Here is a 23,473-nt window from a genome sequence, read left to right as displayed (position 1 = left end):
CAACCATTGATATATCAATATATCTATGGTACAACGAATACTAAATTGAATTGCTCGTGACGGAAAAAAAAGAAGCCGCACCACGTCCCATCGTGACTAATTACTCGCACGAGTTTTAATTGAGATACAGAGATCACCTGCACTTGTAGGGTTTTTGACCTCAACTGGCATTGTTCCATAATTAAGATCACCTGAAGATTATCTGCGGTAAAGGTTTACCGATACGCGTACAGAATAGAAACCTGTGCCGTAATTCTTCCAACGATTTTCACCTGAAACGTCGCGATGTTAATCCCATTATTGACGAGTTTTCCATCCACCTATATTACCTTACTGTTACCTGTAGATTGCAGCGAACAATATATTGCAGCGCTTGCACAATCAAGGTTTTAAATAGGCTTTCGGGTTTTCAGCACGTTTGCAGACTGATCGAGGGTATTGATAACCGATCGCAAACAATTATTGATAAGATATTGTATATGAGTAAATATGTATGTATATTTATACTTGGCGTGAATCGATGGTTTTTTTATTATTCGTCTTTGACTGCGAGTGCTGAAACGTCTTATCGGCTACTACAGACAGATCTATTGAAATAATCTAAGCAGGTAAGAATTTTCATCCGTATACGTCGTGATAACTGAATCAGAAAAAGGCAATTTTTTGGTATTTGCTAACTGTTTTGGTACGATTTCGATCTTTCCTTAATAACGACTATCTGTAATCCGCGGTATACAAAAAGTCAGGGGTGATGCATTCGCATATTATCTATAGAAGCTCGATTCCCGATTTTAATCAAATTGATAATGAACGAACGTATCATAGGCCACGTAGGTACAAACCGAGTACTAAAAGAGCAGGTAGCAATCAGAAAATTCAGTAATTCCAATCTAGTGTTGATCATATAACGTCACGATAGAATTGAAAACGACCTAAAGGTGGGTTCGGATTACCTCAAGGAAATTTAATATTCAAGACAATTACCTTGATGCGAATCATACCTGAGCGTGAATGATTTATTAATTTTTTGTTCTTTGTTATTATTTTTCTGAAGAAAGATGAAATTCCTCTGCGTTGCATTGTTGTTGGCGATGGTCGCCTTCGTCGCATCTAGCGAAGAAGCGTTACCACCTTGCCTATGTTCAAGGATATATTCCCCGGTTTGCGCTAGCAATGGAAAAACTTATGCCAGCAAATGCGAGTTTCGGTGTCACAAAACGGAGCTTCAGCGACGTGATGTGGTTGGCGAAATCGGTAAGATTTTATTATGAGGAGACTCCATCCAACAATTCGATATAACTTTGTAACTATCGTATGATAAAGCCTTGGTGTTGGCGATTTGACAAGATGTGAATTAGGGTGGGTGAATGATTTTGGCTTTCATATTTGGATTCCTGAACTGATTATATGTGAGATTACTCTTCAAAAACCAAAAACAAATTCGATTTTTGAGCAAAAAATAAATCATTGCTTTAATTGGGTTTATTATGCTTTTCTTACGTATTTTGACCTCAGGAATCCGAATCTGAAAGAAAAATTGATCCATCTCTAAAATTGACCGAGTTATCGCCAATTTTCAGCTTTTCAGGGTCAGAAATAAAAAATTTATTTTATGGTTTATTTTAATGTAATTTGAGCTCAGGAATCCGAATCCGGAAGAGAAATTAATCTATCTGCAAAAATGACCGAGTTATCCCCATTTTTTCGCATTTTTTACCATAAATTTGAGGATATCTCGAAGGGAAAAAATCGTAGCTCAATTTGGACAACGGATTCGTGTTCCCGAGGTCAAAATACATAAGAAAAGTGCCATACGATCGATTTTAAAAAATAAAAATTTTTGGCCAAAATTTGAGATTTTTCCAAGGGGTACCCCTTACGATTTTTTCAAATTTTGGCCAAAAATTTTTATTTTTTAAAATCGATCGTATGGCACTTTTCTTATGTATTTTGACCTCAGGAACACGAATCCGTTGTCCAAATTGAGCTACGATTTTTTCCCTTCGAGATATTTCCATTTTTATGCTAAAAAATGCGAAAAAATGAGAATAACTCGGTCATTTTCGAAGATGGATCAATTTTCCCTTCGGATTCGGATTCCTGAGCTCAAATTACATTAAGATAGAGCAAAAAATAAATTTTTTATTTTTGACCCCGAAAAGCTAAAAATTGGCAATAACTCGGTCAATTTCAGAGATAGATCAATTTTCTTTCAGATTCGGATTCCTGAGGTCAAAATACGTAAGAAAATCATATTAAACCCAATTAAAACAACGATTTATTTTTTGCTCAAAAATCGAATTTGTTTTTGGTTCTTCAAGAGTAATCTCACATATAATCAGCTCAAGAATCCAAATCTGAAAGCCAAAATCATCTGCTCATGCAATTGATCGAGTAATTATGAGGTAGAAAAAAATTTTCACTTGATATTTTGAGGTAGCCCACTCGTTTTTTGAATAAATAATTAATCAAGTAGGGTACCTCCTGCAATAACATTTTTTTTTTTGGTCAAAAATCATGGGAAACATCTAAAAATTGTCGATTGTGATGTGAGACGCAACGCCACGCAAGGGTCATATCCCGACCCTAGACTGATTCCTTGATATTTTATTAGAAATAGATATGATTTCTGAATGGACGTTTCGATGTCTTATTTCAGATTTGAAGATCGTGAGGACTGGAGCATGTGACGGTCCTGAAATTCCTGAGTTGGAGGATATTTTCGAATAAGGATGTGTTACGAATGAACACCCCTGATTGTTCCAACTGCGTCTACCAATATACAGCGTAGTATTCTGCATTTAGAGCTTGGTAAATCCGGCGCTGCTAACGTTTGGCAAACAATATCTTTGAACAATATTATGGAATAGTTTTAATCATTTGAATAACTAAACTTTGATGATTATAACAATATAACAAGGAAATAATAAAGAAACAATTAATGCAACTGTATGCATGATTTCGAATAATTTTACAGCCCGCAAAACATATTCTTTGGAGGTCTTAAGATATTCATATCTCCTATCATTGCTCTATTGAGATTAGGAGTCCTCAATATTGATTAACAAAATATCAAAGCAATATCATTTGACTTTTGGTGGCTTTGCAATCATAGGCACATTAGTTGGCTCGAATTCTGATTGTGGAGACCACGATTGGCGTTCGCAGCGCTGTCATCCGGTTGTCATTGTAACTTTGACCAGTGGTTCTGGTTCTTTTGCTTTGGTTTTGAGCCAACCTGAAATTACATATCTGTTAAGAATTTTTTTTTGTACGTATGTTCGAAGCCCAGACGTGTTCGTAAGAAATGAATATAGTCAAAGAAAGTTTCGCTTGTGGGTCAGTGTCTCGGAGATTGTTTCTTCGGTCCACGGTAAGCTCTTGCAATGGTGCCCTCTGGTAGTTTGGTAGCTTTTGACCAGAGGGCATATTATTTAAACACCATTAGAAATTGGCGGTAAAAACGAATAGCGTTAGAGTTTCTAAACCGAGTATCTGTCGAATTTTGCCTTTGTAGAAATTCAAAGAACCGCATGGGGAATGAATTGCCATTTAATAAAATTATATAAAAGGTCTTCATGAAGGTAGGGGGATTGAAAAAGAAAGAATCCTCCGAATTTTCCGAAAGGCGAATCGTTGCCTGAAGATTAGTAAAAAACGGTGTTTAAATTTGAATGGTGTATCATTTAAGAGGAATATCGGACTAAAAAAATATTTTTTTTTGCCACCAAGCCTGCAGAAACTCAGCGAAGACTTGGCGGGATAAATGAGAATGATTTGAGCCCCGATGTTGTACTAAGTACAAGTAACAGGAAGAATTGCGCGAAAAATTTGAGACTTTATCGTCCTGCTCCGACAACGTCAGAAGATGAGATTAGTAAAGCAGCTGTTCTTGTACCGCTTTGCATGTACAAAGGTGAACTTGGATTCCTTTATACTCTGAGATCAACGAAGTTAAATACTAACAAAGGGCAAGTTTCATTTCCTGGAGGAATGTACGATAAAACTGACAATAATTTAGAGGAAACAGCTATGAGAGAGACCTATGAAGAACTTCGTATTCCTAGAGAAAAAATTGATATATGGACAAGCGGAAACCCAATGGGAAGAAACCGAGTTAGTGTACTTCCGGTACTTGCATACCTTGGAGAAATTGAACCAAATGAACTCCAGCTTAACACCGACGAAGTGGAAGAAGCCTTCGTTCTTACTTTACACCAACTCTGTGATCCATCCAATTGCCGTTTTACACAATTTAGAGACAGTTATACTTTACCAACATATTTGGCAGCCAAACACCGAGTATGGGGCTTAACAGCTGCTATAACTCACGTAATAATGAAGGCATTAGTTCCAAACGTCTATAAACACAAGTTGGCCTACGTACAACCCATTCATAAAACAAAGAGTTCTACGAAATCTACGACACTATCGGTTCCCTAAGTCGAGATGATTCTGTACATACTTATCGTCTTTTATTGTAATCTTGAAAAAACATTATTGATAAATAAACATATCGATTTTCTGATTATGTTTGTATCTACTTTCGTTTACCTTGATAGTCGCGCGTTAATCGGGTCCAGTGGTCGGGTCAAATATTCAAATCAAAATCTTCTCGCAATGCATTGTTGGCTGACGCATGCGTACAGCTGGAACGTTTTTTGGGTCTAGTAAATTTCTACTTTTCAGCTCTGTGACACGTGAATTACTGAGAATAATTTCATATTCTTTGTTGTTAAATGACAATTATGTCTTTTGGTCCTGGTGATTTATCAGATGGTATCATCTCCTGTAAAATGCAAATCGTGGGAGGTTATTGTTATCTGGTGTTATCAATTTTCTGCATTGGTACAGACTGACATCTGACGGGACGTCACATTTGGGGGCCGGTCCCTAGGCCGAAAATTGGAACTGACAGTACAGCAAAGATGGCTGATGAAAAGGAACCTCCTCCTCTGTTTGATAACGTGGAAATTAACAAAAATGATGAACTCGATGACGACGACGATGATCTTTTCGCATCAGCTGTTCAGGTAAAGTGTTAATTATGATAAAAAAGCTTCAGAAACACCTCACTGCTTTAGAATTTCACTGGTTCCGAATTCTTGACGTAGTGCGTTTTTAAGTGTAGTATAACGTAGTTACCTATCAACCGATCTTAATTCGAGTGCTGATTTATTCACAGAGTTGCTAAAATTGTCAAATGCTTGGAATGCCTTCCATTTACAAGTGAAAAATTGGAAGCCTTCATCATGGTACGATGAATGCGAATTTTTCTCTTGGCGACCTAGCATGCTAATTTGCTTGTGGTCAGTACTCCAATCATGTATTTCCCACTCATGTTCAACGGTTTTATGTATTTTGATAACACATTTTGTATCACTATTTACTCAAATCATCAATGGAATAAAAAAGAATATCTTTTGTTTCCTTCAATATTATTGAATACAGAACTTGATGGCTTCTACCTTATACTCTCTATTACCAGTTGGTATGCACAAAAACATTGTGGCTTTGAACGGTGATCTTAAATACCGGATTGCCATGACTGTTTTGTTTTTCGATTCTGGGATATATTTAGTCAAGCACAAATCCAGGTAATATTTTGCCAATTCTAGGACCAGCATCAGCTCAATGATGATTCACCTTACAATGGAGTGAGCTCGATACAGGCAGAGCTTCCTAAATTAACTTTGCGAGATGCAGCAGAGCAAAATTCTGTTTCATCTATTTCGAGTCCTCCTCCGGGACCCTTGAGCCCTACTCTTGATCCCATGGGTAGTGATCTGGGAGAAATGGATGAAGTGCCTATTAATGATAACAATGACATACCCCCATCAAAAAGTGTCTTCCAATCGCAATCACTTGAAGAGGTAATTTTCAAATGTTCTGACATTCATACATTCCAGGGATCTGGAATTTTGTTTTCATCATCAATATCCAAACACAGGTGCCGACAGAGTCATCGGATGTATTTTTAAAGATCACAATTACCTCACCTCAAAAAGTTGGTGAAGGTATGGGAGCATATGTTGCATATAGAGTTGAGACTAGAACTAACATGCGAATATTCAGAAAGCAGAGCTTCAGTGTTGTCCGCCGCTTCAGTGACTTTCTTGGTCTTCACGACAAGCTCACTGCAAAGTATCTGAGAAATGGCCGAATCATCCCACCGGCACCCGAAAAAAGCGTAATTGGTACAAAGATATAATCTTGTCATGGCTTGGTAAATAGTTGAAGGGTCTAAATGACCATACTGAATTTTGATATGCTCCGTGTTTCAAATTTTACAGGTATGACAAAAATAAAAATGTCCGGGGATAAGTCCCAAGAACACAATTCGAGTTCCACCGAATTCATTGAGAGGCGCAGAGCAGCACTGGAGAGATATGTAAATAGAACGGCCGCCCACCCTGTCCTCAGCATTGATCCCGATTTTAGAGAATTTTTGGAAGCTGGTATGTTCTAAAATACGAACCAATTAAAGTGAAATGAACTGCGAGGTTTCATGTATCATTGAATGACCCTCTATGTTTATTCTATGAATTAGATATGGAGCTGCCCAAGGCTACGAATACGTCCGCTCTCAGTGGTGCTGGAGTAATGAGGCTTTTCAACAAAGTTGGAGAAACGGTTAATAAAATCACCTATAAAATGGATGAAAATGATTCGGTAAGCATGTATTTTATGTTCCTTGAAAAAAAAAACAAAAAAAAAAAATTGCGTATGTAAAAGCAAGTAAAATTTAGCGTCATTCATTGCCACAAACAAAAGCTGTGAAACAATTTTCTGTTGCTCGCATTTAGGAGGGTAAGGTATGTTCATCACTCATCATAGATGTTGTCCAAATACCAGACTTTTCAATTTCCTTTTTGTCTTTATTAGTTGAACCTTACACGAATCAATAAACTTAGCACTCATCTAGCGATCACTTGTAGCAATTGCGAACATCTTAAATAGAATTACCTTATTTTAGTTACTGTCCAGCTAGTCAATAATATTAGAGCTATGCTCTAAAAAAATCCCAACATTGATGTTCATGACACTGGGGAGGTTCGCGCTCATATTACTCTGAAAACTCATGCCAAGGTCTAGTAGTCACCAGTAATTAATTACTTTCAGTGGTTTGAGGAAAAAACAACTCAAATTGATTCTCTCGATACGCAATTACGCGCGTTGCACTCCGCCGTCGATAATTTGACTAATCAAAGAAGAGAATTGGCCAATTGCACAGGTGCCACTGCAAGATCTGTGGCTGTACTTGGTCACGGTGAACCGGGAGCTTCTCTCGGAAGAGCGTTAGCTCAATTGGCTGAAACTTTAGAAAAAGTTGAGATAGTTAGAAGAGCTCAAAGTAACAGTGACCTGTATCAATATGGAGAAATGCTGAGAGATTACGTCGCATTGATTGGTGCAATCAAAGTGAGTACGCAATGTCGATGCCTTTTGAGTAACAATCTGTTTTTGTTTTCAATGATGAGATATGAAAAATAATTATTATTATCAGGATGCCTTCCACGAACGTGTGAAAGTATTCCAAAATTGGCAGCATGCTCAACTAATGCTTAACAAGAAACGAGAGCAGAAGGCCAAGTTAGAACAATCTGGGCGCAGCGATAAATCCAGTCAAGCTGTGACAGAAGTTATCGATTGGGAAGCAAAGGTCAAGAGGGGACAATTAGAGTTTGATAATATTTCAAGAATGATAAAGAAAGAGGTGGAAAGATTCGAGTTGGTCAGGGTAGATGATTTCAAGAAACAATTGATTGAATATCTCGAAGCAATGTTACAACATCAAAATCAGTTGATTAAGCACTGGGAAAGTTTTCTTCCAGAGGCTCGTGCGGTCGCATGAACATTCCACAACCATATAAATAAATAAATATATATAAAAACAAAAAGAATATATAAATGTTACATACATCATATGTAACAATAATAAAAGTATCTTTTTTAAGCCTTAGGTAATAATTCATATCTGAACATGTATTATCAAGGGTAAAAGTTGAGGCTCTTTAATGTTTTGCGTCTGAGTTTTCAAGAAAACAACCAATGATAAAAAAAACTAATACTTAAAACTTCATAACTATAGAGTGTTTTTATTAAAACATGCACATGTTCGCCACTTCTCAGCTTTTAAACGGAAGCAAGAGGATTCACACCTTATTGAATAAAAAAAATTACATAATGTCAAAGCAACGTATCTATCCGTAAAATTGACCCGGACGCGTTAAAGTGAGCGCTCGAGGCGAATTACTCATCGTTAATAATATTTATACATGCATATATTATATACAATACATTATACAAACATCAAATCGTACTTTTTCTTTTCAGGCACTTATTATGTATAATTATTGTTTGTCAGAGGATGTTATTCGACAATAAAATTGAAGTTATATAAAATTCGATGTACTATGTATACTCATATTCTTCTATCCCAATAATCAAATAATTAGCACACCTAATTTTTTCATTTTCCGTATTCGGTACGTACGGACACCTGTTTTACTCAGCGAACTTTGTTGATAGGGTTCGCTCATTTTGTTGTAGTATTTGTTTAACAGATGGCGTAAATGGGTTGGTCGCGTCTAGTCGGGTGTTTCAATTCAAAGTCAGCTGTCGCCACATCACCAAAAGCTCTCGATGGTAGAGTGTGTATGTAAATGCATAGATATGGAAAAGAAAAGAATATTATTCTCGAAAACAACCCTTTTTTTCGAAAATTTAATTTTTCAAATTTCGCAACTTGATCATTATAAAATAAAAAATTTCATCAAATTTTTCTTTGATAGCCCCAAATATCCCCTTTAAAACAAACCCAGATTCATCTGTGTAACTAGTATAGTTTTCGTGATATGTAAAAAATAAACTTGAAAAATGCGAAAGATAGTAAACTTTTGAATTTCACATAACTTTTGAAGAGAAAATATTCAATTTGTTTCCTTTGGCAGAACTTTATTTTATGATGAAAGGAAACTTCTGACCGAAATTCATCCGAATCGAAAGGGTTGTATTCCAGCCATTGGTCTATTTGAGATGGAATTACCCATATACAACTCAACGATTCAAACAATTTTAGTGATTGTCGGCAATATTTCACATTCAATAATATGTACCAATGTAGAGAAATAATATGTCTGTTTGGCCCGATCAAATCCATGTATTATGGACACTCGTGTATCGAAACACACATTCCGTTACCGTATAGATTTACCCTTCGAAATTAGTTTCTTCTTGCAGTCACTCGTATCCATTGCCCTCCGCACGAATAATGAATCTGCATAATGTTGCTACACACGCGTATAATTAATTAATGGGTGCCATCCGCACGACGCTAACGAAAATCGTTGGAGATGTGGATGAGTTATTAATATGGCAGTGGGTGTTCCAGTTCCTAATTAACAGAATTCCAATCCTGGCATATCTTCATTCTAGATCATGCTCAAGGATAACTTATTGTTAGTTGTGTTCTAATCTCGATGCAAGGTCTGGGAAATTCGGGTATATTATCTACGATCAATTCTGTTGTGTCGAATATCCGTCACTATCGCTCCATTAATTTCCGCTCAGCTTTTTTGGTGTATTCTCATCATCATTTATTTTTAATTTTAACTAAACATTGACTGCACGTACGCAGGCTATCGTCCAACGCAATGATTACGGATACATTATCCAATTTATTTCCGTTCACAATCGAATAAATCAACATCAAATTTGAGGGGAATGATTTTTTTCTACCTTCGTATGGATAGGGGTCGATTAATTTATTCATGTATATTGCAAACGGTTATTCAATTACAGATAATTAGAGATGAGTTGGGGGTAGTTAGTTTGCTATCACTTGATACTGCAAGGATAGCACAATAGGATGAGCAGGCGAGCCTCGTATCAATTGAAAATTACGTCATACTCGTTATTCTCGATTATGAGCTATAACTATCTTATGAGGTATAATCACATCATCTACTTCTACACCTTTATGGGGTAAACGTAGATCTAAATGGAGTACGTGTCATTACTTATACCGTATTCTTTCCTAAATGTTGCTCTCCGTTATTCTTGTACTTAAATTTAGTACGCTGGCATAACACGAGAATTGATGTATCTAATACAGTGTCAATTAATCCATGCGAGAGATGTGATAAAATGTGATGGGGAAGGCTCAATTCAAACAACTATAGTCGCAAGATTCTGCTACACCCCGAAACCTTATTGAGGAAGATAATCTGACGAGGAAAATTACGACAGAAAAATATTAATAACGTGGAATAAGTGTGCACGACGATGTTTTATCGTGTCGAGAATGGGGTGAAGCGTTCGAATTTCGTGTAACACGGTAACTGTAGTTCATAAGTATTGCTGAAATTAAAATAATTTAATTTTTCACATAATTTCGAGAATAAAATTTTCAAAAAGTCTATCCAGCAGCGCTGACCGAGGCAGAAAATAATAATTAGCCAGCAACGCTGCTGCAGTGCAACGAGACGCGTGCATAATCCCGAAATTTAATGCAGAGGTGGCGATAAGGCCGTGGAATTGAGGGTTCGGGTATACGGCGCGCCTTTCTGTGGTCAGCTGGTTGAGGCAAATTCGTAGGATAAGATCTTAATACATCTCTGAAGAAATAGTGTTACGAAAAAGAACCCCGATGACCTCGTAGATAATCGAACACGAAATTATATATTCGCGTGGAATATAATTTCATTTTTTTTATCGAAATACCGACTCGAGCGGCAGTCAATATGTGCTGCGTTGTACACGTGGATATTTGAATATGTAAATTCTCCCATCAGAGATTGATTGATTGGTTTTTCAGCGTTCCGAACGTATACGTACAGCTTTGAAATTCCCATCGCTTTGCTATAAAAAATATCGCACCGAATAACCGACACTTTTTCTGTCGGATGCGATTCGTGATACGCGAAAGACGTAATTCTATCGCGGGTAGCTTATCCCCGACCGGGCCCTCGATCGGGCCTTGTAATCAGAAATCACATAGTATAGGGAAAGTTGGAGCTGTCTTGATAAGGTAACTTCTGCGGATCTCTTTAGTTCAAGGAGTGAGAAACTTTCGAGGGTGATCTTAGAGCGTAACTTTATATGTATACCCGTACCTGAAGAATATCTATAAACATAAGGCGACGAAGGGATATCCAGGTGGTCCCCTGACACCCCTAATGGGGGGGTGGGGGGTGAAAAAGTTGAACTTAGTAAAATCTAGTATAGAATCTCGTGATACTGCAGCGTCCTCAAAGGTCACACAAACCCGGGGTTAAAATCACCAGCACTCCGAGAGAGGTGGCTGTGAATATGGTCTGTATAATTAGCCCTGCAGGATCCGTGATTTCAAAGTCTAATTATTCTAGTTCTACTTACGTTTATGTTGTAAAGTTGGGAGCCGTCTGGCTGAACCCATGGTCTGAAGACTGCAGACCCGCAACGGTGTGACATTACGTTATGCCCCGTCTACGCAAGATTCCCAAGCTAGTTTTCGTCCTTTTGAGACGTAATTAACCACGGCTCTAAAATAGAGTTAATTAAACGCTAAACGCGTTTATAATTGTATGATTTCGCACTCGGAATACGCATGATAACGATTAACGACTTTACAGACCGCGTTTTGTTACTTATTGTAAAGAATAATCGACCGAAAGAATTCACTCCGATATCGTACGATTTTTTTCACGTAGTTTCGCGACGTCTTTTTCCCCCCGATGTCATGGAAAGGAGGGATGTTGCATCGCTGCTGCTCGTTTTCACCGGGTCCGATGCACGTATTACTTTAAATTTTCAACTCAACGGGCTCTCTACCATCTCCTAAATCCATTTCCATCTTATATACGGTAGAAACGTTGGACTGGGATATAAAAAAACCGTTTGCAACTTGAAACTTGTATTATTCGTTGTTTGTTTCACAGACCGTAAATCGTTCGTGAATACTTGAAAAAGCTCTCAGTGTTCACCATACATAAATCGTTATACTGACTGTTACTGTTCCACTGCAGCGGCTACTGCAGCGTTCAGAAGATCGTTTTGTCTCCCCGTTGCGAGAAGAGCGTACGGGTCTGTACACTGAAAAATTCATATTTTTGAGTAGATTTAATCTCCGGTATTCGTGATTCATACATTTTTCGTTATTCGCCAATACGGGGATCTGCGATGGGTCATTTCAGAAGAGAGAATGTAATCTTTGATCCAATCGGAAAAGAGCGAGAGAATCGAGGGGAATATTTACTCCCATTTTGTTCCTATCGTACGCATAGAAAGGCATTCATTTTCCCCTCGTTCGCCCTGCTTTTTCCGATAGTAGTACATCCCTCGGGGAATACGTTCAAACTTTTCCCAACGTTTACCACTCGATATTATTGAAATCATCCCCCGGGACTAGCAGCCGGTAAAGCACTCACATTCTTGTCAGTTCCCGCCACAGAATCTGGAATATCCTTGTCCCTCACGTGTACGTATATACTATAAACAGAGAGCGTCTCCCTCGTACACCTACCCTTATATTACCGAATGCGCAGGTGTTTCTAGCCTACTTTCCTCCAGTAACCTCAACTTTCAGCTATAATATACACGCCCACCTTATCCCAAGGGACGTAGCTTCCTCATACTTCAAACATTACACATATAAACCTCCCCCATGACGATGAAAGCACTCGTATAGTTTCATCCGACGACGGCGACGACGCATCTCTTGAAACTAATTGGAACGCGAGCATGGCTTTACTTTTACCTCGTCTAGCACCATACAATATACATTCGCTTCAAGTCACGCGTCTTCCCCAACAAATCGCTCGTAATTTATTAACGAAAAGAGTCTCGATGTTCGCTCGCGAATTAAAGAGTCATATCCTTCCGTTGAACTTATCTCTGCGAGCTTTATTCCGCGTACGGTCGAACATTTGCATGACCTCGGTACCGTTGACGATTCATTTTGGTACGATGTCAACGGATTTGTAAAAAAAAACACGTTAGCCTTACGAGTTATCTTCTTCCAAAAGATCGTCGCTCTAATTTTTTCATTTCAAACCGCTCGTCGCGAGCTTTTTGTCGGAGTGATATTAGAGCCACGTTTTCTAGGGCGGTCGAAGCAAGAAATTCGAGGGTTTTAGCTTTGTGCTGCCTAAAGCTAATGGGTGTTCGCCGCTCAGTTTCTACAATAACGAGGACATGGTTTGTTACAAAAGATAAACGAAAAAAAGTCTAATAAAATATACGCCGATGCATGAAGTTTCATATGATATGGTTAGAGATTTCAATTGTGAGCTTTTTCAAGTATCCGGAAAATGAAATTTTACGATCACCAATTATCCAGGAGAGCAGAAGTTGCAAAAATCGAATTTGCGAGTCACTGCAATATGTGCTCGCTCTGTAAAGTATAGGTATACCTGTATAATCACGAATAGGGAATCGAACGAAGCTTTTGATTCGAAATTTATCGAAGAAAAATCATCCCACATCGAAACAATTGGTGCTGATTTCTTCCGAAATTCGATGCGAAGTACGTATTATTACTACCTGCAATTGCGAACATTTTCTCAGGCATATTTTTCACGACAACTGGTCCGAAAATTATTTTATAAAGAAATCATCCGAGCCACCGCCGAGTAGCGAAGAAAGAAGGGATCGTCGTCCTCGGCATCAAAGAAAAATGAGGTATGTAGGGAGAAAAGTAAAAAAAAAAAAAACAACCCCCTTCCCCCCCCCCCCCAAAAAAAAAGGGTTCAAGAAGGAAAAAAAATCTCCCATTATTATTCCATCGTACGAAAATCCTTTGAAGGACTTTGTAGGCATCCGACTGTAGTCGATGTAATTTGGGATGTATTTCCGATGAAACCACTGTTCGACCAACGATCAAAACCACAGAGGATCATTCAGAGGGTCCGTAAAGCTCCGAACTTTCTACCTTTCAGAAGTTATAACCGCACACCATCCTCAACGTATGTATTTATCGACCTGCGCTATGGTATATATAGGATTCGGTACAGATGTTTCGGTGGACCATTTTTCTCGACGATATCAATAATTTTTTTCATACGTTGACGGGGCGAAAAATTTTGAGCATCCGCGTAAAAGACGAAAAAAAAAAAAAAAAAAAAACGCATCGCTTTTGACCGAACAAATTTTATTCGAACGACGTCGCGGGTGAAGAGAAAAAGAGAATAACAATTTGTATTTGTTACATTCCCGGTGCACAGCATCAATTGCCGAGTTGTTCACCCCGGTCAAGTTGCTGTTGGTAACCGCAATGGCGTCTGCACGAGGTAAGAGCGGATGAATTGGATCGCCCGGTGCATGTAAAAAATTCAACGGTAGAACCATGGATGTGGAACCTTCGAAATTGGTCGAGCGTTGTAATTATCCACTAGTTTCTGCCGCTGCAGACTCTTCGCCCTTTTCTACGCTCTATTGGAGAAATTCTTTTCTCGTCCCGTTACAGGTGTGCAGGCAAAACGCATGCGTAAGTGCGTGCGGACAAAAAATTGTTGAAATATTCCGCAACATCCTGCGGTGCAGATACTCGATGTTACACTCGTGTTGATTTGAATGAAAAATTTCAGAATGTAAATGGGTGAATTTTTATTTTTCTACCGCTGGACCGAATAAGAGCGACTGATCCCTTGCCTCGATTTCTGCACAATGATATTCCGTTTGTATTTATCAGTTTTCCTCCTTCACTCTCGCCTGTACAGGTAGCTTTATCTTGGTCCAAATTCTTTTTCCCCCTTTGCAACGGTTTTTTTTCTCTCCTTTCTTCTTTTTTCTTCTCCCTTTTTCCGTCTTTCTTGTTTGCGCACGGGTTCGCTAATTCTGCCATTATTTCCAACCACGGCGTCCAAACCGTTTACGGATTACGCGGTCTCGTTACGCGTTGCCCCCGCTGAAAAGGAGCTATCAGGACCTCTGGAAAATAGGTACGCAGACGTGAAACGTCTCTTAAGCTGCGAGGCGTTCGTATCTCGCCCTCACATTTTGGGAAACTAGATTCAGGGAGCCCTGTTACCGGATTGGTTCCGACAAATAATCCATACGGATCATTTTTAACAGAAAAAACTTTGATCACTGTGAATTCGGAATCAGTTGCGGATGCAAAGTAAATCCCTCAACGTCCGATTTTCCGATCGTAGCCACGCGAAAAATATCGAGCTAAATATCCGGCGGTAATTCGACCTCCGTGTTTCGGTACGTACGGTATAACTGCAGTGTACTGCAGCATGTAGAAAAAGGCAATTCGAGGAAAGCTGCACGGCGTTGCTCGCTAATGGGAATTAAGGTCCTTTCTGTCCGTAAAGGTGCGAACAAAATGGAGAGAGAGAGAGAGAGATAGAGAAAAGGGCGAAGAAAAATAAACGATGCTCAATCTCAATGTTCCGACGTGAAATTGTTGTCACGGGAGAAGAACCGTGGGGTGGCAGCAGTCGGCTCTTATTCGGCGAGAAATACGGGCGAAGCGCTGCCCCGCCGAGAGTTGCCACTTGACGACATCTGGCTAATGAATCAGTGCTCGACTCTCTTCGTACGAAACGACGTGCGAACGTAGCGGCGTAGTCGCGTTACACCAAAATTAGGGGGTGTGAATTTTTCTGACTACAGTTCGCCGCGCATCCGTCCGTCAACGCGGCCGCGCTTTTCCAAAAAAAACAAAAAAAAAATAATATCCCGTCGAAACGTCCCGGGAAATAGCCGCCCCTCGAACGCGAGGGGTTTGAATTTACGGCGAAATAAAATAGCGCTCGAGTAATTCGCTCCTCGGTCTTCTTCGGAGCAAAGACTCGTCGGAGGATCCGATGCGGACGAGATCAGACTTTTTTCCGGGTACAACGAGACATCCGTTTTCTCGAGGTCCCCGCAGACACAATCGCCCTCCACCCTTGCAACGCACGTACAACAAACGGCGTACAACGGTGGTAGTTGTTTTTTTTTTTTACACTCACGTAGTTAATACGGCTCGAGGGGGTTTTCGTCCGTTGTGTTTCACTCTCGTGCTTTTGAAATACAACAGACGATCCCCTCTTTTCTGATTATCCTCGTACAACACGTGCATACGTACGGTACGTACCTCTCACCGGTTCAACTCCGAGTACCTCTACTCGCCGAGATCCCCGAGTAATCTGTCGACAATCGGTACGCGAATATCACCACCGAGTTAAGGGGTGATGGACGGTATCGGGAGGATACCGATTTACGCAATACCTGTAAGAGAATATACTCGCCGCCCACGCCTCCTCCCATACTCGTTATTCGGATCACGGTTCCAACCGGTCAGCGATATCGAGCCCTTCCTCCACCACGAACTTCCCGCCCGATTCTAACGAAGTAAACCGCGGACCTTACAGTCGTACCGCACCGCTGCAACATCAGCCTTGCGCTCGGGGCATGATTGCGTCCTGTAATCCCCGAGCGCGGAAACTCCGTCGGTGGTCTCGGTGTCGGTGTCTTTCGCCCCCAGGAAACACATACCCTCCTCCCACACATACCACCCGTCCATCTATCCACCTGCCAACCGACACTCCCATTCCGCACAGCCCGGGGTTAGCTGTGCAATCAAAAATGTTTCAAGATTGGAGCGGAGCGTGGCTCTCTCTCCACCGTGGCGGAAGGCCGTCCGTGACGTGCGCGTGTCGTTGCATCGGTGTAGGGGCGAATGGGAGGAGTACACGTGTGTTGTACGAGGAAGAACTATCGACGGGTATCTCGTGAATCTCGGGCCTCCGTATAATCTCTTCCGGTAGCGGGAGTCCGCGGCACGGAGACTCGCCGCCCGGCTCCGTTTTTAGAGGGATATTTTTTTTTTCTACCCCCCCGCCCCCGATCATCTGGATCGGAGTTCTTAAAGGGGAGTAGGACGGCACGCGATCTCGTCGGAACGCGGGTACGGCCTTTGAGACCCTGATGACTGCGATCGCTACCGTGCAAAGGAATAACAGCTCGTCCGGGGGGGGATTCTCGTTGGTCGATACACTCGCTATACCCAGCTGCTTTAACTCGTATCTACGCGTTCACCCCGCGGGCTAATTCGCTCGTATACCTACCCTTCGCTTGATTCCGCACAGAGCGATCGTCGCGTTAGATTTTTTTTTCATTCAATTTCGGAGCATCGAAAAAGATCGCACGTTCGGTCGCGAGAGTCCAAGGGAGGAACGAACGGTCTTCGCCGAGTCTCGCGAGGCACTCGAACGACCGGCGGAAGCGGAAACCCGGTAGGCGACCAGCCGAGTGCAGCGTCCGAAGAGGTGGTTGAAGGGCAGGGTGGTTACGCAGTGAGGGTGGTCCCTCGCCCGTGGAACTGGAAGGCGTCGGAGTCCGAACGCACGTCATGTACGGGGTTGTATTCGCTCGGCGAGCGTTTGAAGTTCGCCTGGTAGTCGAAAAAGCTCGGCGGCGGCGGCGTCGTCGTCGTACCTGGGGCGTTTGTCGCGTAGTCGGTGGCAATAGCAACCGGCGGAACGGCAACGGCAGCGCCGCTGCTGATGCAGGAAATTCACTCGTTCAACGTGGAAAGAAGAAGCCCAGGGTCGATCAATACGCGGGGCGACTTTGTGACGTAGAGAGAGAGGAGATGACGCGCTTCTGGATCTCGTGTTGAACGCGAGTACCGCGCTGAAGGGGTTTGAGGACAACGCGCTGCTCGCGCGTTGTCCTCCGGGTTATCGTCTTCGAGGAACGCACCCGCGCTGCTCTCGTCGTCTCCTAATTTTCTACCAGCTTGACGCGGGGAAAACTGGCGCCGTGGTTTTCGGAAAGACGATCCGAAGCGCTCTTCTTCGATCCGATCCTCCCCTGGAAACGATCCCGTGAGAAAAATGCACAATGACTTTGCGGCGGACGACGACGAATCTGTATTTCCACAATCGTTTCGCCCTCCGCTCGATTTCACTTAGCTTCGTACCGGAACAATATCTAATATTTACCGCTACGCGGGAGTAGTGGATATCCCCCGCGAACCCTTGCTCAACGATCACCGGCGATGAGCCGGGGGTGAAAAGGAATGTCGCGACGGGCTTTATTGGTTTATTTTCTCGACGTTTTGACACCGAGGGACAGGTGGTACGTCATCGTCTCGTCAACCTGTCGGACGTTTTCAACAATTATTGGTACAGCGCGGTCGCGTCGGATGGCTTTTTATTCATAAAAAGAGTCAGCTGAGAATTCGGGAGATTGCCGGAAAAATATAACGTCCTCGTAAAAATGAGGAAAAAAGCGGAAATCTGACACCAACGATACTCGCCATTGCAAGCCCTAATAGCGATAGAAACGCACACGTATTATCGAGGTTTCGTTAGAATTATTATTCGTTATTTTTTTTTTTTTAAATACAAATTTAGAAGAATTTCTTTACTTTAGCCACATCTCCGGAGTTGTACGAAGCGAATCGACCTCTCAAAATTAGTATCCGAACTCCGAGTATCATAACGAGTGAAAGCTGGTAGGAAAAAAGTGTGTAGTCGGGGGTCGCAGTAGGTTTTTAGGGGCGACAAAATTGGAAACGTTGGTGAAAAGCTGCGGATCGGTCAGAGGCCTATAAGTAGATTACGTGAACTATTTTTATGTGTAACGAGCGAGTGTACGGGGGGCGGGGGGTGGTGGAGGTCGAGGGGCGAGGGGCGAGGGGCGAGGGGCGAGGGGCGAGGGGGGTTGCCAATTGAATTTCGTTGATTCGTCGAAATAATGAAGCGTGAAGAGAATTCGGGATTATGGAAGATTAAGAAAGATTAAGAACAAGTGCCGTTTTACGTTCGTCGAATTATCCCGCGTATACGTTGGAAAAGGGGGAAAATTTTGTTGGAAATGTACAGCTGACGTTGAGCCTCTGACAAATGAAAGCTTTCAAGGACGTTAATAATTCCCCCCTTCCCGCCCATTAAATACGTGCAGGTTCGGTTATATACCTTCGCGCGACCGACGACGATCTCCGCCAGGTTAAGGTATTACTGCGACGTTTTTTTTTTTTTTTTTTTTTTTTACCCTCGTTTCGTTTCACTCGTTTCATCGTCGTTATTATATTCCACTCTCTTTCTCCCTCGGCAGCAGCCTCTTTTCCCTACAAAATTCTCCCTCCCCCCCCCCCCCCCCCCCCCCCCCCCTTTCCCTCAGCAGCGATTCTCGCGCGTAGTTCAAGAGAACAAAAGTTCCCGCTGCATCGCGAAAACCCCTTCAGAAATCCACTTTTCAGAGTGCGTGTAACGAAGACCCGGTTATTAGCTACCACCCCCCTCCCCCAACCCGTTACGTTCGGTTGCATCTGCTTTTCCTCGGATGACACGCCATAAGCGAATCGAAAAAATTGATTTTTCGAACCACAAGCAATTATCTCAGCCTCGTTTCGACCCTCAACTTTTCAGCGCATCGTAGAGTCCGATTATCTCAACGTTGCCTCTTGGCTATCGAGCTGCACCGATGCTAGAAAAAAAAAAGGAAAAAGAAAAAAATCAAACTGGCAAACCCTAATTTTAACCCATTTATTGTTTTACCGTCTCAAGGGCAGAAGAAAAAAAAAAGAAAAAAAAAGAAAAGAGAAAATGGGGATGAAAACGGAGATTCCCAGTGAGCGATTGGCATGCCATCGAGTGTGTAGTTTTCTAGAAACGTTGCCACCCCGGTCGCTCCTCCGTTGTATGAATTTCTACAATATACGTGTGTCTCGTGTGTAGCGAGTGTCCCATTGACGTAGTTTTTGAGCTCCGCGCTACGTTTCATTCCGTTCACGTGTAGGCATTAACCGATGCACCGTGGGACATGCACAGCTCTTTTACGGAAGAACTGGAGGTACGTCGGAAGCATGTCGTATACGTCGTCGGTACCTGCATCCTGTGTGTCCTATTCCTCGCGTGTCACGTTCAACGAATCGGTCTGAGCGGACGGCGGGTGGGGGCGGGGGTCGGGGGTTGGGGTCGGGGTTGGTCGAAGGAGTAGGGCGCGGGAACGACGGGGTTACAAATGGCAAAGAAAGATACAGCACACCCCCGACGTACGTGTACCGGTGGGCGTATATTTATACACACAGCTGTATATGTATATACATATACATAACGGAGCCTGCACGAAAACACGCAATATATACGCGAACTTAACTCTCGAAAAACACGCATATTTATTTCATGACGCAATTATATGGTGCATTCTGGGGGGTATCGCGCGCGCCGTAATATAAAAAAAAAAAAAAAAAACAAGCCAAAGAATCAGAGGAAGGGTATCGGGAGTGGAGCGAAGTAAAAAATTTATAAACTCCGACGAATACGGCGATATCGTCGTAGGGGGAGGGGGAGGGGGGGGAGAGGGGGTGAGCGGAGCCGGAAGAATAAGATAAAATCTGAGCTTTGGCGCGGGGGGATCGAGCCAGGGGTGATATTGACCCCAGGAATGCACTACGCGGAGGGTGGAAAACGCGCGAGCGGTGTGGCGGAGACCGCGACGTTTCACCGACGAGGGTGAGCCGGGAAGTTCCGAAGGGAATCGCACCGGTAACTTTACTCCGAGGGAAAATGTGCGCAGGTACTTTTGCCGGTGCCGTTTCTGCCTCCAGGTCTCTCCAGGGCGGTTCGCGGTCGGTCGTTCGGTCGGCGGGCGCTTCGTTGGGGTTGACGTGACTCCCCAGTCACAACGACCGCGCGCTCGATAGGCGCGCGCGCCCTGATGTCCTGCTTTTCGCGGACAGTGCCGGTTGCTCGTGAGTCTGTCTGATACCACCACCGTTCCCAGTGCCGTCAGTGCTCTCCTAAGAGGCACCCGTGCGTTTTCGCTTTGCTTGACCGGGTTCCGGAGCCGGCAGGAGGTCGCGGGCTCGAAAATTAATTAACTATAGTAACGGTGAAACCTGCTGCCCGCGAGATCTGGAGCCGCGTGAAGGAACGCGGTACATCGGTGGAAAGAATCCAACATCTCAGAGTACAGTGAACACTATCGTCATCGATAGGAAATTTCCCCCCGTACAGTTTCGATCGTTTCATTCCTCGTTCGAATCGGTCCTCTCGGATCCGTGGATCGCGCGGGGAGGGGGGGTGCGATCGTTGGATTGAAAATTTCATTACGGAGAAGAATCGGAGTGCCGGGGGCACCGCTCTCGATCGCGTTATACCGACATTCGTTCGTGGGATTTTTCTCCTTTTATTTTCTTTTTCTCTCAAATTAACGAAGAACAATGCGAGTCGGGAAATTTGTGCCCCGTGAACTCACTCGCTGTTGGGCAACAATGAGGAGCTTTGTAATAGCCGGCGATGGCTACCCCGAATTTTCGACCGACTTAAGTTTTTCGACTACTTTTACGGCGTTTATCGCCACTGTTATTCCATTCCCGTACACGGAGAATCGTACCGTCTCCGTTCGCTCTACTTCGACGTTGAGAATTATTTGTTTATTCCTTTTAATTTTTTTTTCTCGCCGACCGCACGCATTCGCCGGGTCTTGTTCGGCGGAGTGCACGTACGCCGCGCCAACGTATTTACACCGTCGCGTACGTTGACGATGTTTGTGAAAGGATCAATTATCTTTCGAGCCGTACGATGATATTGTCCGTCAGTTGATCGAGTTTATTTTTTCATTGGCCTTAATTTAATCTTCGGTCTCATTGAATTCGCACCGCGACTAACTCGCTACGGGCATGACAAAATTTACATACGTGGAACGCAAGCTGTCCGGATAGGAGCGCGAGATTTCACGCGAGCAAATCCTGCACGGGGTGCCATTTTGAGATAGACTTTACGCTATATTACGTATCCTCTGTGTATCATTCGATCGTTCTCCCGTAACCACGCGACTCCTCGGTATCCCCTGTACTTCGAACGAACGAGGAATAATTACGAAAATGCTAATCCACGCCGGTGAAGCATAAATGAAATTGATTGACGAATAGGTGTACGTGACAAGGAGTCGTTTCTGATCGAACCGCGGTATAGCCGCCGCAACAAGGAGTGTGTCGAGGACGTACGGTAGTACTTTACGTTGAGAAAGCAACCGCGAATAACGGATAAGATTCATACCGAAGAAAGGAAAGAACAAAAGCGAACTGTACATCTTCTGTAAAACAATCGGACGAGAGAAAAATATAAAAAAAGCCGAAAGCGAAACGCTCGTATTCCAAAAATAAAGCAACGACTCACGGACAATCTTCTGAAGTGTATTCGAAACACCGTTTCGCGGCGATAAACTTGGCGTTATTAAATTTCAAAGTCGATGAAATAAAATTAGAGAAAAAAGAGGAAAGAGAGAGGGAGAGAGAGAGAGAGAGAGAGTGTGTGCGCGTGTGAAGCGAACGGAGAACGAACAACAAAATCTACATAACGTCAAATAATTTTGAACGAAAAAAAATAATAATCTCGAGCAAGTGCAAAATAATTATAAAATCAAAAAAGTTACGCGAACGCCTGCAGCATAAAGAAGAGAGAGAAATATATAAGAATAAATAAGTAATAATTCAGTTGTCAACCGGAAACGAACGCGTGTAGCTGTCGTTTACAATTTTAATGTGTACCCCCCTCCTCCGTTCCCCCCCGTCAAGGATTACGGTGTTATAAATAAAAATTTAATTTCTTCCTTCGGCTGATGCTGTAACGACCTATGAGATGTGTCGATTGAACGAAAAAGCGAGGAATAACAATGGAAATTAAAATAACAATAACGAAATAAAAGAACCGGACAGATTGACGAACGTTCGCCGTATGTTTGACGAAAAACAGTGCGATTATATAGAATTACAGTATCAGTTTTTTTCCCAATTATCGTTACTTTCCTATTGGCTGATTTAACATAATTGCTTCGTTGGTCGAAGACGCTCACGTTTGCCGTATAAATAAATAACCCCGTATACTCAGAGATAATTTTGTCCGTCGAGAAAAGAAAATAAATTTTTGCAATAAAAGCCAGTTATCGTGGCGTAAGTTCTCAGTTTTTAAGACACGTTTGGCTATTGGCGCCAGGAATCTTTCGTAACTAATTAATATGCTCATCTCATGACTGTGACTCGTAGCTTATAGCTTAAGATACTTTATTAAAGTTGATATTATAACCATGTATTCTAATAGTGAAATTAGTGAGAAAATTATAAGGATAACGAAGTGAGGCGAATAAAATTCACAAGATTAACGCAGAACTGGTGAAATATAAAAAAACAAAACAAAAACAAAAAAAATAACAGCGCTAATCACGAGGGTAAATAATCGTTAGGTGTTCAGTAGTGTTGAAAACAAATTCGTAATTGATTGATAAAAATGAGTAAATAAATTGAGAATTTTTATAAATCAATATTCAAAGTGCATTACTGTTTAGAGAGAGAGAGAGAGAGAGAGAGAAAAAAAACGAACAAATATCCGTTGAATTAACGAGTAAAGGAAACGAGATCTCCCGGTTTTGAGGAATAAACGAATTCGCCGACTCTGTGCAGGATGCGGTGCTATGTGTCGTAATGACGATTATTCAGCCGGCGTAGCGATGGTCCACGAGGAACGGAAAAATTTGTTAAAAATATCGAAAT

General features: G+C 42.1%; 3 protein-coding genes and 1 long non-coding RNA gene across 6 annotated transcripts; all 4 read left to right on the top strand.

The window, feature by feature from the left end:
• The first annotated feature begins 463 nt into the window (after nucleotides 1–463).
• LOC105689550 (turripeptide Lol9.1-like) lies at nucleotides 464–2,952 on the top strand. 2 transcript variants are annotated; one of them, XM_012406635.4, is made up of 3 exons: nucleotides 464–608; nucleotides 1,055–1,254; nucleotides 2,660–2,952. In XM_012406635.4, exons 2-3 carry the CDS (start codon nucleotides 1,059–1,061, stop codon nucleotides 2,728–2,730), a joined length of 267 nt encoding a protein of 88 aa, XP_012262058.2. In that variant the 5' UTR covers nucleotides 464–608; nucleotides 1,055–1,058; the 3' UTR covers nucleotides 2,731–2,952. The 2 variants fall into 2 exon arrangements, with proteins under 2 accessions (XP_012262058.2, XP_020710026.2); XM_020854367.3 differs by lacking the exon at nucleotides 464–608 and adding an exon at nucleotides 778–938.
• Nucleotides 2,953–3,091: 139 nt separating this feature from the next.
• LOC105689549 (mitochondrial coenzyme A diphosphatase NUDT8) lies at nucleotides 3,092–4,531 on the top strand. The gene is made up of 2 exons (XM_012406634.3): nucleotides 3,092–3,373; nucleotides 3,733–4,531. The coding sequence occupies exons 1-2, from the start codon at nucleotides 3,308–3,310 to the stop codon at nucleotides 4,441–4,443; spliced, it is 777 nt and encodes a 258-aa protein (XP_012262057.1). The 5' UTR covers nucleotides 3,092–3,307; the 3' UTR covers nucleotides 4,444–4,531.
• A 342-nt stretch (nucleotides 4,532–4,873) lies between these two features.
• LOC105689538 (sorting nexin-2) lies at nucleotides 4,874–8,086 on the top strand. 2 transcript variants are annotated; one of them, XM_048653539.1, is made up of 8 exons: nucleotides 4,874–5,033; nucleotides 5,619–5,873; nucleotides 5,951–6,197; nucleotides 6,294–6,458; nucleotides 6,551–6,672; nucleotides 6,807–6,815; nucleotides 7,123–7,422; nucleotides 7,508–8,086. In XM_048653539.1, the coding sequence occupies exons 1-8, from the start codon at nucleotides 4,929–4,931 to the stop codon at nucleotides 7,853–7,855; spliced, it is 1,551 nt and encodes a 516-aa protein (XP_048509496.1). In that variant the 5' UTR covers nucleotides 4,874–4,928; the 3' UTR covers nucleotides 7,856–8,086. The 2 variants fall into 2 exon arrangements, with proteins under 2 accessions (XP_048509496.1, XP_012262040.2); XM_012406617.3 differs by lacking the exon at nucleotides 6,807–6,815 and having other exon boundaries at nucleotides 4,877–5,033.
• A 12,279-nt stretch (nucleotides 8,087–20,365) lies between these two features.
• On the top strand, nucleotides 20,366–23,277 carry LOC125500770. The gene is made up of 2 exons (XR_007278229.1): nucleotides 20,366–20,892; nucleotides 21,857–23,277. It is a non-coding gene; the product is annotated as an uncharacterized LOC125500770 (long non-coding RNA).
• The last annotated feature ends 196 nt before the right edge of the window (nucleotides 23,278–23,473 follow it).

This window comes from Athalia rosae, chromosome 4 (genome assembly GCF_917208135.1).
Source record: "Athalia rosae chromosome 4, iyAthRosa1.1, whole genome shotgun sequence".
In the NCBI taxonomy this organism is placed as follows: domain Eukaryota; kingdom Metazoa; phylum Arthropoda; class Insecta; order Hymenoptera; family Athaliidae; genus Athalia; species Athalia rosae.
This window is presented reverse-complemented; position numbering and strand designations above follow the sequence as displayed.

Excerpts from the sequence above, each read along its gene's own strand:
- LOC105689550 (XM_012406635.4), top strand. The coding sequence starts at position 1,059 with ATGAAATTCCTCTGCGTTGCATTGTTGTTGGCGATGGTCGCCTTCGTC. Across the intron at positions 1,255-2,659 it reads TGATGTGGTTGGCGAAATCG|ATTTGAAGATCGTGAGGACT; the intron begins GTAAGATTTTAT and ends GTCTTATTTCAG.
- LOC105689549 (XM_012406634.3), top strand. The coding sequence starts at position 3,308 with ATGAATATAGTCAAAGAAAGTTTCGCTTGTGGGTCAGTGTCTCGGAGA. Across the intron at positions 3,374-3,732 it reads GATTGTTTCTTCGGTCCACG|CCTGCAGAAACTCAGCGAAG; the intron begins GTAAGCTCTTGC and ends TTTGCCACCAAG.
- LOC105689538 (XM_048653539.1), top strand. The coding sequence starts at position 4,929 with ATGGCTGATGAAAAGGAACCTCCTCCTCTGTTTGATAACGTGGAAATT. Across the intron at positions 6,198-6,293 it reads ACCCGAAAAAAGCGTAATTG|GTATGACAAAAATAAAAATG; the intron begins GTACAAAGATAT and ends CAAATTTTACAG. Across the intron at positions 6,459-6,550 it reads TAGAGAATTTTTGGAAGCTG|ATATGGAGCTGCCCAAGGCT; the intron begins GTATGTTCTAAA and ends TCTATGAATTAG.